This window comes from Rhinoderma darwinii, chromosome 7 (assembly GCF_050947455.1).
Source record: "Rhinoderma darwinii isolate aRhiDar2 chromosome 7, aRhiDar2.hap1, whole genome shotgun sequence".
In the NCBI taxonomy this organism is placed as follows: domain Eukaryota; kingdom Metazoa; phylum Chordata; class Amphibia; order Anura; family Rhinodermatidae; genus Rhinoderma; species Rhinoderma darwinii.
The window spans coordinates 74,468,482-74,480,896 of record NC_134693.1 but is presented as its reverse complement, the minus strand read 5'-3'; the positions used below and the strand labels follow the sequence as shown (position 1 = coordinate 74,480,896).

At 45.7% G+C, this 12,415-nt stretch overlaps 1 protein-coding gene across 1 annotated transcript in view; it reads left to right on the top strand.

Moving 5' to 3' along the window:
- GUCY2C (guanylate cyclase 2C) overlaps window positions 1-11,917 on the top strand; it is a 255,706-nt gene extending 243,789 nt beyond the window's left edge. The window contains exon 22 of the mRNA XM_075832286.1: window positions 11,596-11,917. Within this exon, the coding sequence (XP_075688401.1) occupies window positions 11,596-11,770 (175 nt within the window). The 3' untranslated portion in view covers window positions 11,771-11,917. The remainder of the gene's footprint in view (window positions 1-11,595) is intronic.
- Window positions 11,918-12,415: the final 498 nt, after the last annotated feature.

The window sequence follows — 12,415 nt, the reverse complement described above, 5'->3', positions numbered from 1 at the left end:
TAATCAAAATCACATTTCCGCAAAAAACAAGCCCTCACACGGCTTTCTTGATGCAAAAATAGACACGTTATGGCTCTTAGATTATGGCAACACAAAAAGTAAATGATTTATTTTCAAAAAGTATTTTATTGTGCAAACGTTGTAAAACATAAAAAAAAGATATACATTTGGTATCGCCGTAATCGTATCTACTCGCACAATAAAGTGAATATGTAATTTATAGCGCACGGTGAACTCTGTAAAAAAAAGAATAAAGAACAATAGTAGAATTGCTGTTTTTCAGTCAACACGCCTTTTAAAAAATAGAATAAATACTGATCAAAAAGTCGCAAGTACCCTAAATTGGTACCAATGAAAACTACAGATTGTCCCGCAAAAAATAAGCCCTCACACAGCTCAGTGGAAAAAATAAAAAAGTTCTGGCTCTCAGAATATGGTGACACAAAAGGCGCAGAATGTGTTCCAAAAGGGGATAAGATCTGGCACCATTTATCAGTGCGACACTGGCCACATATCTGCGGATTATTATTTATTTACCGCATTATTATACCCTCTTATCATCCCCTGATGTACTCCGCACAGTTTACATATGCCCCCACATTATAAACTGAAATATCAGCAATACCCCAAACAAAACTACTACCAAGCAAAATCTGCGCTCCAAAGGCCAAATGGTGCTCCCTCCGTTCTAAACCCTACAGTGTGTCCAAACAGCAGTTTACGTCCACACATATGGCATTTCCATACCCGGGAGATCCCGCTTAAAATTTTATGAGGTATTTATCTTCAGTGGCACAAGCTGGGCCCGACATATTGTACACTAAAATAACATATCAGTGGAAATTCCACTGCGCATTATTTTCTATTAAAAAACACTTTTTGGGTCAAAATACTCTTTGCACCCCTTAAAAAATGCCTTTGTTTCCAAAATAGGGTCACTTCTTGTGGGTTTGCTTTACTTTTTGACCTCAGAGCCCTACAATTGTGAGCCAATGCTGCGAAAATCACCAAAATAGACCTCAAATGCGCATGGTGCTCTTTCACTCCTGAGAGTCGTTTACAAAATGGGATCACTTTGTTGTGTTGCCACTGGACTCTGGTATCTCAGTGGCTTTGCACATGCGACATGGTGCCTGAACACTAATCCAGAAAAGTCTGCGCTCCAAAAGCAAAATGGCACTCCTTCCTTTCTGAGCCTTGCCAAGTGTTCAAACAGCAGTTTAGGGCCACATATGGGGTATTGTCGTACTTGGAAGAAATTGAGTAACAAATTGTGTGGTGTTTTTCTCATATTATTTCTTATGGAAATGAAAAATTGGGAGCTAAAACTACATATTTTCATTTTCACTGCCTAATTCTAAGAAAATGTATGAAAAACCTGTGGGGTGTAAATGCTCACTGCACCACTAAATAAATTCCTCAAAGGGTGTAGTTTTCAAAATGGAGTCACTTTTAAGGGGTTTCCCCGGTACTGGTAACTCAGAAGCTCTGCAAATGCGACATGGCGCCCAGAAACCAATCCAGCTAAATCTACATGCCAAATAGCACACCTGCCTGTCTGGGCCCTGCCGTTTATTCAACCAGCAGTTTACGATGACACATGGGGTATTTCCGTACTAGGGAGAAATTAAATTACAAATTTTGGGGTGCTATTTCTTGTTTATCTGAAAATGAAAAAATTCTACATTTTAGAGGAAAAAATGTTTATATATTTATTTTCATGGCCTAATTCCAATAAATTCTGCAAAAGACCGGTGCGGTCAAAATGCTCACTATACCCCTGGATAGATTCCTTAAGGGGTGTAGTTTCCAAAATGGGGTCACTTTTGGGGGGTTCCCACTTGTAGTGCCCCACTCACCTCCCGACGCCCGCAGCCATGGATCTGTGGCCTCAGTCTCCCTCCTAGGAGATGCCAGCGCTCGCTTCCGCTCCGTCCGGCCGGGTCCCGTAGGGTGCGCGCGCACGCTCGCGCCCGCTCTTAAAGGGCCAGCGCGCGCACATGGAATCAATTATCATTAACCCACGTGATTCCCTGCTCTATAAGAATGCCCCAGCCCTTCTGATCCTTGCCTGAGCGTTGTTAGTCTTTCCCTGTCTGTCTCGCAAATGGTCCCTTAGTGTCTCCCGTTCCTGCTGTTACCCGTGCCCTGTTACCGTTCCTCTATTCCGCATTGTTCCTGTGTCTGCCACGTCAAGTGCCATCTGCCACGTCAAGTGCCATCTGCCACGTCAAGTACCATCGGCTCATCGGATACTGCCCGCCACGTCTGGCGCCACTTTCCGCACCTGTCTCCATCCGTGCTGAGGCCACAGTCACCGTCCGGACTATTACAGGTACCTAAACATTACTGTCTGCTATCTACCTTCACATAGACTGTGACCTGGTCAGCTGCCTCCCCACTACGGCGGAGCGGCCTAGTGGGTCCACAAACCCAGTTGCCCGTGACAGTACGCTCAGGCCATGGAACCCGCTGGCCAGCCCAAGACCCCAGTACAGAAAATTCAGACTGAGATGCATGACCTACGCACTCGTCAGGATCAACTCCTTGAGGCGGTGAATTCTATTCTGGTCCGCCTGGATCTACTCGCTGTTCCACCCCCGGATCTTCCTCCAGAAGCTGTTGCCATGCCACTGCCTGTTGCTCCCCCTGTTTGTTCCGGATCCTCAGTTCCTCTGCCTCTTCCTCCTCGCTATGACGGTGATCCCAGAGCATGCCGAGGATTTCTTAATCAATGCACGGTGCATTTTAGGCTACGGCCTCATCTCTTCCCCTCCGAGGAGGCTAAAGTAGCGTTCATTATCTCCCTCCTCGCTGGCAAGGCCCTCGCATGGGCAAACCCAATCTTGGAGCAACAAGGTGCTGTATTGTTCCTGCAGTCCTTTCGTTCCGTGTTCGAGGAGCCGGGTCGAACATCCTCTGCCGCAGCCACTCTGTTGACCCTCAAGCAAGAAGGCTCCACAGTAGGGGAGTATGCGATGTCCTTCCGTACCCTAGCAGCCGAGCTGGCGTGGAACAATGAGGCACTAGTGGCGACCTTCTGGCAGGGACTGTCCTCTCACATCAAGGACGAACTGGCAGCCCGCGACCTTCCTTCTACCTTGGATGCCCTCATCCTGTTAGCCACCCGGGTTGATATGAGAATCCGGGAGCGCTCTCAAGAGGTTCGTCAGGAGAGCCGGGTCCACAGACCAGCACCCCCTGCCCAGAGACCACAATTGTTCACTTCTAGTGCGCTACCTGAGGAACCCATGCAGGTAGACAGAGTCCGGTTATCTGAACAGGAGAAGCAGCGCAGACGCTCCTCTGGACTTTGCATGTATTGCGGCCTCAAGGGTCATTTTGTGCGTCAATGCCCACAGAAACTGGGAAACTCCAGTACCTAGGGTTGGTTGGAGAGGCAACTCTAGGTGGAACGTCTCCAAACGTTAAAACCTCTTCCAAATTATCGATACCTGTGGCCATCGTCACCGGACAGGCATCACATCCTTCCTCCGCCTATCTTGACTCTGGAGCGGCTGCTAATTTTATCCACCAAGATCTAGTGGATCGGTTTCAACTACCCACAGTCCGTCTGGAGAGACCCCTGGCAGTTGCCTCTGTGAATGGTCTACCGCTGCCTGATCCAATCATGCTCATCACTGAGCCGGTGACATTACGGGTTGGAGCTCTTCACTCAGAACAGATCTCCTTCCTGGTACTACCCAAGGCTATCAATCCTATCCTGCTTGATCTGCCATGGCTCCGTCTACACGCCCCGACACTCGACTGGAGTTCTGGAGAAGTTCTTCAATGGAGTTCCAGGTGCCATAGCCATTGCCTGTCACAAGTCCGTCCTGTTGTGCCTCCTCTGCCTCAGTCACTCTCCGACCTACCTTCTCAGTATGCCAGTTTTGCGGATGTCTTCTGCAAACGAGAGGCTGAGACGTTGCCTCCTCATCGGAGTTATGACTGTCCCATTGAACTGGTGCCCAATGCTTCTCTTCCCCGTGGACGAGTATATCCTCTCTCCTTGCCAGAGACGTTATCAATGTCAGCCTATATCAAGGAGAACTTGGAGAGGGGTTTTATTCGAAAATCTTCCTCCCCGGCCGGGGCAGGATTCTTCTTCGTTAAAAAGAAAGATTGATCTCTCCGACCCTGCATTGACTACCGTGGTCTCAATCAGATCACGGTCAAGAACAAATACCCGTTGCCACTCATTTCCGAGCTGTTTGATCGCATACGAGGAGCCCAAATTTTTTCCAAGCTAGACCTGCGAGGGGCCTATAATCTAATCCGAATTCGCCGGGGTGACGAATGGAAGACGGCATTTAACACCCGCGATGGGCACTACGAATACCGAGTGATGCCCTTCGGACGGTGTAACGCTCCCGCAGTATTTCAGGAGTTCGTTAATGACATCTTCCGAGATCTCCTCTATACGTGTGTTGTAGTTTATCTTGATGATATTCTAATCTTCTCCCCAGATCTGATGACCCATCGGAGGCACGTTCGTCAAGTTCTTCTGCGACTAAGAGAGAATCACTTGTATGCCAGTTAGAGAAATGCACATTTGAAAAGAGGTCTCTGCCCTTCCTGGGCTATGTCATCTCGGATCAAGGCCTTAAGATGGACCCTGAGAAGCTAAAGTCTGTCCTGGAATGGCCACGTCCTCAAGGCCTAAGGGCCATACAGCGGTTCCTGGGTTTCGCCAATTTCTACCGGCAGTTTATTCCGAACTTTTCTTCTCTGACGGCCCCCATCTCTACCCTTACCAAGAAGGGTGTGAACGCCAAGGTGTGGACTCCGGAGGCAGAGTCCGCATTCATTAGCCTCAAGAAAGCCTTCACTTCAGCTTCCATCCTCCATCACCCTGACATATCTCGGCAGTTCTCACTGGAGGTGGACGCTTCCTCTGTTGGTGCAGGCGCACTTCTGTTCCAGAGGAGCTCCAAAGGAAAGGCAGTAGTGTGTGGCTACTACTCAAGACTGTTTTCCTCTGCTGAGCGCAATTATTCCATTGAAGATCGGGAGCTACTGGCTATCAAATTGGCCCTGGAGGAGTGGAGACATCTTCTGGAGGGCGCTGCTCACCCCATCCTGATCTTCACCGACCACAAGAATCTCACTTACCTTCAGTCCGCTCAAAGACTGAACCCTCGTCAAGCCAGGTGGTCACTGTTCTTCACCCGTTTCCAATTTCTGCTCCACTACCGTCCCGCGGACAAGAACGTGAGGGCCGATGCCCTGTCCAGATCATTCGAAACGGAAGACACGGTGGAGTCCCTTCAGACGATCATAGACCCATCCTGCGTTGTCACCGCCAATCCTCTGCAGCTTAGAGATATTCCTCCAGGGAGAACTTTTGTTCGGTTGGCTGACAGAAAAATAATTCTCCGCTGGGGACACAGTTCTAAACTGGCTGGGCACGCTGGTGTCCGTAAAACCCAAGACCTGGTCGCTCGTCACTTCTGGTGGCCCACGCTACCTAAAGATGTTCTGGACTTTGTCTCTGCTTGCACGGTGTGTGCCTCTAACAAGGTGGCTCACAGCAAGCCTGCCGGCCTGCTTCAACCCCTGCCTGTACCCAGTGCCCCCTGGCAGCACATCGCTATGGACTTTGTCACGGACCTTCCTCTCTCAGCAGGATGCAACACCATCTGGGTGGTGGTGGACCGGTTCTCTAAGATGGCACATTTTATCCCGCTAACCGGCCTACCCTCTGCTCCTCGACTAGCAAGCTTCTTCATTCAGCACATCTTCCTCTTGCATGGCTTGCCTCTTCACATTGTGTCCGACCGGGGGGTTCAGTTTACCTCCAAGTTCTGGAGAGTCCTCTGTAAACTCCTGGATGTGAGTTTGGACTTTTCCTCTGCCTATCACCCCCAGTCCAATGGGCAAGTTGAGAGGATCAACCAGATCATGGAAAATTACCTCCGCCACTTCATTTCTTCACAGCACGATAACTGGGTACAGCTTCTTCCATGGGCGGAGTTTTCATATAACAACCACACAAGTGAGTCCACCACCTCCACTCCGTTTCACATCGTGTACAGTCAACATCCCAGAGTTCCTCTTCCAGTGTCGACTTCATCTCAGGTACCCGCTGCTGACTCTGCATATGGGGACTTCCTGCAAATCTGGCAACAGACCCGGTCCTCTATTTTGCAGGCGGTCGAACGCATGAAGCGTAAGACAGATACCAAAAGAAGAGAGCCGCCTCAGTATCTTCCTGGGACTAAAGTCTGGCTGTTCTCTCGAAACATTCGCTTGAGGGTGCCTTCATAAAAGTTTGCTCCCATGTTCCTTGGTCCCTTCGAGATCCTGCAACAAATTAACCCTGTTTCCTATAAGCTGCGGCTGCCCCCTACCCTCAGAATCCCTAACTCCTTCCATGTGTCCCTCCTGAAACCAGTGGTCCTGAACCGCTACAGCAAGACCTCTAGTTCCACAGTTGCTTCCAGCGGCCCTTCTGATGTATTCGAGGTAAAGGAGATCCTGGACCGCAAGAGGGTAGGAGGAAGGACTTTCTATCTGGTGGACTGGAGAGGGTTTGGTCCTGAGGAGAGGTCCTGGGAGCCAGAAGAGAACCTCAGTGCTCCTGCTCTTATTAAAAAGTTCCTCTCTCACTCTGGCCCCAAGAAGAGGGGGCGTAAGAGGGGGGATACTGTAGCGCCCATGGCCGCGGGCCGTCGGGTTCACTCACCTCCCGACGCCCGCAGCCATGGATCTGTGAGCACTGGCCTCCGTCTCCCTCCTAGGAGATGCCAGTGCTCGCTTCCGCTCCATCCGGCCGGGTCCCGTAGGGTGCGCGCGCACGCTCGCACCCGCTCTTAAAGGGCCAGCGCGCGCACATGGAATCAATTATCATTAACCCACGTGATTCCCTGCTCTATAAGAATGCCCCAGCCCTTCTGATCCTTGCCTGAGCATTGTTAGTCTTTCCCTGTCTGTCTCGCAAATGGTCCCTTAGTGTCTCCCGTTCCTGCTGTTACCCGTGCCCTGTTACCGTTCCTGTATTCCGCATTGTTCCTGTGTCTGCCACGTCAAGTGCAATCTGCCACGTCAAGTGCCATCTGCCACGTCAAGTGCCATCTGCCACGTTAAGTGTCATCTGCCACGTCAAGTGCCACCTGCCACGTCAAGTACCATCGGCTCATCGGATACTGCCCGCCAGGTCTGGCGCCACTTTCCGCACCTGTCTCCATCCGTGCTGAGGCCACAGTCACCGTCCGGACTATTACAGGTACCTAAACATTACTGTCTGCTATCTACCTTCACATAGACTGTGACCTGGTCAGCTGCCTCCCCGCTACGGCGGAGCGGCCTAGTGGGTCCACAAACCCAGTTGCCCGTGACACCACTGTTTTGGTCCCTCAGGGGCTTTGCAAATGTGACATGGCACACGAAAATCATCCCAGCTAAATTTGAGCTACAAAAGCCAAATGGTGCTCCTTCCCTTTTGAGCCATGCTGTGTGTCCAAATAGCAGTTTATCACCTCATTTGGGGCATTACTGTAATCGGGAGAAATTGCTTTTCAAATGTTGGCCTGCTTTTCCCCTTTATTCCTTGTAAAAATGACAAATTTCCATGTTTTATCTGAAAAATATGTGATTTTCAATTTTACTGCCTAATTCCACTAAATGCAGCAAATAATCTGTCTGGTCTAAGTGTACTCTATACCCCTCAATAAATTCCTTGAGGGGTGTAGTTTTCCAAATGGGGTCACTTTTGGGGGGTTTCCACTGTTTTGGGACCACAAGATCTATTTAAACCTGACATGGTGCCTAAAATATATTCTGATAAAGAGGAGGCCCCAAAATCTACTAGGTGCCCCTTTGCTTCTGTATCCTGTGCCTCAGTCCATTCATTAGTACACTAGGGCCACGTGGGATATTTCTAAAAACTGCAGAATCTGGGCAATAAATATTGAGGTGCGTTTCTCTGGTAAAACCTTCTGTGTTACAGAAAAAAATAGAATAATAGGTATTTTCGGCAAAAAAAAAAAAGAATTTGTACATTTCCCCTGCGCTTTGCTTTAATCCCTATAAAACGTCTAAAGGGTTAAGAAACTTTCTAAATGCTGTTTTGAATACTTTGCCTCTACCCATTCTAAAAACTAAACCCCTCAGAGTGAAGGTATTCCTGTGGGCCTTCATTAGGCCCATGGGCTGCCATGACATCCATCGTCACCCCCATCTCATTTTACAGATGCTTGTAAAAATGACAATATACTGCAATACATTAGTATGATCACTGGTTCAAATTCCCTAGAGGGACTAATGAAATGTGTAAAAAAAAAAAGTGAAATAAAAGTTTTTAGTTGTGAAAAAAAAAGAAGTAACAAAAAAAACCCTTTCCCATTTTCCTCTAAAGTAATGTAAAAAATAAAAAAAGTTACCAAAATTGGTATTGCAGCATCCATAAAAGTCTGAACTATTAAAATATGCCATAAAAGATAAAAAATTGAAAACACCAAAATCTTTGTTTTTTGGTCAACTTAGCTCCCAAAAAAAAGTAATAAAAAGTGATCAAAAAAATTATATGTACCAAAAAATAATACCGATATAAACGTTTTTTTTCTTTAAAAGTAGTAAAATATAAAACAAACGATAAAAATGTGGTATCACCATAATCATATTGAGCCACAGAATAAAGTTAAGTTGTCGTTTTTGCCGCACAGTGAAAGCCGTAAAAACAAAACCCCAAAAACAATTGAGGAATTTAGTTGTTTTCCAATTTCAGCCCGAAAAGATTTTTTTTTCAGTTTCCCAGTACATTACATGGTACTTTAAATGGTACCAATAGAAACTTCAACTTCTCCCGCAAAAAATAAGTCCATACCCCACTCTATTGACGGAAAAATAAAAGAGTTATGGCTCTTGGAATGTGGCGAGTGAAAAACGAAGATCAAAAATCAAAAAATGGGTTCAGGAAGGGGTTAACATTGCTACACGTCATTACCCTTCTTCAGGAAAAGTCGTCTCTCTTAACTTGTAAAGCCTTTGATTCCATTGTATGGCAATACCTTGGATGCTTCTGTCTCTGTTGAATTTTGGCCCTTGATTTACTGCCTTAGTTAATTTGTTATATGAGACTCCTACTTCCTAAGTTAGAACAAATCTTGATATTTCTGACTCATTCTCCCTTATGCATGGTACCCACTGGGGCCGTCCGTTATCCCCAGTTTTATTTGCCCTTGCCATTCAACACCTTGAGTTGGCTATTCGTCAGGCTCCTACTAAACAGGACATTTCTAGGTGTTCTCTATTTGAAAAAGTGTCCTTGTTTGCTGATGATACCCTACTTTACCTGGTGGATCATGGTCTTTCCTTGGCTTCCCACTAGATCTTGTTGAGACTTTTGGTGCATTCTCAGGGCTACTGGTGAATTTAGACAAATCTATTATGTTCCCCCTGACCCATTGTTACTGTTCACGGCAGATTCTCCCTGTTGCCCTACTGATGGCCACTAATTTTCAATACCTTGGGGGTTTTAATTTCCCTTAATTTATTAGATTAGGAACATATACATATTCAATAGGGACCCCAATAGGTTCAGATAAGTACTAAACCGGTGCTGTCAAAGTATTAATTAGAAAAAAATACAAATACATCCTAGGACATATCCAGCACACAATGGGATAGGAAAATACATACAGAATTTTATTTAGTGAGAAAAACCAATACCATTTTCTGTAAGGCTATTGCCTGATCAGACAAATACATTTTAAAATAACACACCACCTGCCCAGGTATCAGGATGTAAAAATCTTATTCTACATTTTCATATATATAGTGTCACGATTCTGGGGTATGTGGACCCACTAGGCTGGACCCGCAGCTGGCCAAACAACAGTCAATGGAAAGTCTCAGCACAAGAGTACCTGTATGAGAGTCCAGACAGACACGAGATGTAGCAGGAGCTTTGGCACAGATGATTCGTGGCACAGATGACGCTTGGCCTGGCAGATGACACTTAGCGTGGCAGATGACACTGGGCATGGCAGATGACACTGGATGTGGCAGATGACACTTAGCGTGCCAGATGGAACAAACACGACTTCAACACTAAACTTGAGCTCAGGAACAAAAACAGTTACAGGATATGGGATACAGGAAGCAGGATATGGGAACACTGGGAACAGGATACAACTAAGGGACCATTTGCTTAAAGGGAAGGTGTCAAGAAAAAAAATTATTTTATATGTTATTTCTTTTAGTATATCATTAAAATAAATTTTATTTATTTGTGTTTTTGTGTTGTACTTTTTTCTTTCTTACTTCTCTATGGGGGCTGCCATTTTTTTCATCTCTGTATGTGTCGATTAACGACACAAACAGAGATGGAATACGGCACATACATCCCCATAGAGAATGTGAACGGGAGCCGTTCCATTCACTATAGCGTACGCCGTCTGAGTGGGAACGGCGCATGCACCGCTCTTACACGGTCCAAAAGGAAGATCTTCGGCAGAGCGACATCCGCTGCCATTTTCATGTGGACCGGAAGCTGCGGCCGGACAGTAAGATGACTACTTCCGGCCGCGGCTTCCGGCCGTATGTTCAGATGCAAGGACTAGGAGCGGAGGGAGCGGAGGCAGCGGGAGTGGTGGCGGCAGGAGCAGGTTAGTTATGTTTGTGTATGTGATGTGTGTGTATGTTCGTGTTATACTGTCTGAATACCACTGTATCTAATCCTCCTACACTGTGCATTCGTTCAAAAAATGGCGGCACACAGTGTAGGAGGTTTGAACATTCAACCCCCTCCTTTCTCCTGGCACTAGCCAGGATAAAGGAGGGGGGATTGTTTGAGGACACTAGAGCGAGTGTGTCTTCTCCAATTTTGCAGTATAAAGCAATGAGGTTGCTTTACCACATGCCAATGCTGCAATTTTGGGAATTGCTCCCTCTAGTGACCAGCACATGGAAATGTTATAAATTAGAATCTAATTTATAATATTTCCTGACTTGTGAAAAAATTAAAAAAATTAGAACAATGTGTAATCATTTATATACTAACTGTTTAACTTAAAAAAAAAAAAAGATTTTTCTAGCGACACATTCCCTTTAAACTAACATGGGAAGACAACAACACCACTCAGGCACAGGAAGGAGGGCAGGACAGACCTTTATAGCACAGGGTGCACAGGGATAGGCTGGGGAACATTCTAATGGTGCGCACGTTGGCCCTTTAAGTGGACACCAGGGTAGTGCTTGTTTTTAGCCATTTTCTGTCTGCACAATTAGAGGACAAAATACTGTGTCCTTGAAGGGGTTATAATATTATTAAATATTATTAGTAAACTGTATTGGGGGCACTAAAGGGGCATTATACTGTGTGGGGGCACTATATAGGGCATTATACTGTGGGTGACATTATACTTTTTTTATGGGCCGTTTTTTTATGATGGGAGTGGGGCACCGAAAGATAATTTCACACAGGGCGCCATTTATCCTAAGGCCGGCCCTGTTCATATGATGTGCACAGCATACAGATAAACTTTTCATGGTCTTGATGTATACAAAACTGTATGAAAATTAAGAACTGTAGCTGCTCAACTGATAATGGGTGATGCTAAAATTTTATTTTTTTGTGGATATTTTAAACAGCGAGAATCAGCAGCGTCTACAATCAGATTTCGCACACATGATTAAGGAATCTTTGAAAAAGAGAGAAGAAGAGGGATTTGAAGTCAGACCACTGTCCCGTGTGGCAAGTTATAGAAGTGGCACATTGGAATACCTTCAGATAACCACAAGTGGTCCACCAAGCACTTACCTGTAATGGAAGAATTTACTCATTAATGTGATAGACAAAATCGGAATCAAGATTGCGCCTTCCTAATAAAAATATATAAGCAGATGTTTTACTACGTCAAAGTGATATGAAACTTATTTAGGTGTTAAGATACCCATGTTGAATATTTAAGTTGGTAAGAATAAAGAAGAATTTGCAGACTTTCTTAATCTAATATAAATGTATACACTTCAGTATGTACTATAAAATAAATTGCTCAATCTTCATCTTGCTCTTCATTTTTTAAGGCTGGCAATGATAATCTGTTCTTAAGGTAAAGCAATGCTCCAAAAGAGATTTCTAAGCAAATCTCCAACATCCTTACACAAAATGAAATGTAAAGTGCAGAACAATAAAAAAACAAAAAACAGATGTAAAACAACCCTAAATATTAAATTTAATTAAATATAATAAAGGGGTGTTCCAACGAGTGACATCCATAGGATATGCCATAAATGTCTTATAGATGGGCCTCGGATGTCCCACCTATAGGGGGATCCAGTGACTGCAAATTCCTCCTCTTAAGGGCAAAAAACGCAGTGAAAAACGACTAGAAACAAGTGCTGAAGGTTTTTCCTGTCTCCCATTGATTTCAACGGGCGGTCAGAGGCGGAGACCACGGCGAAAGCCGCC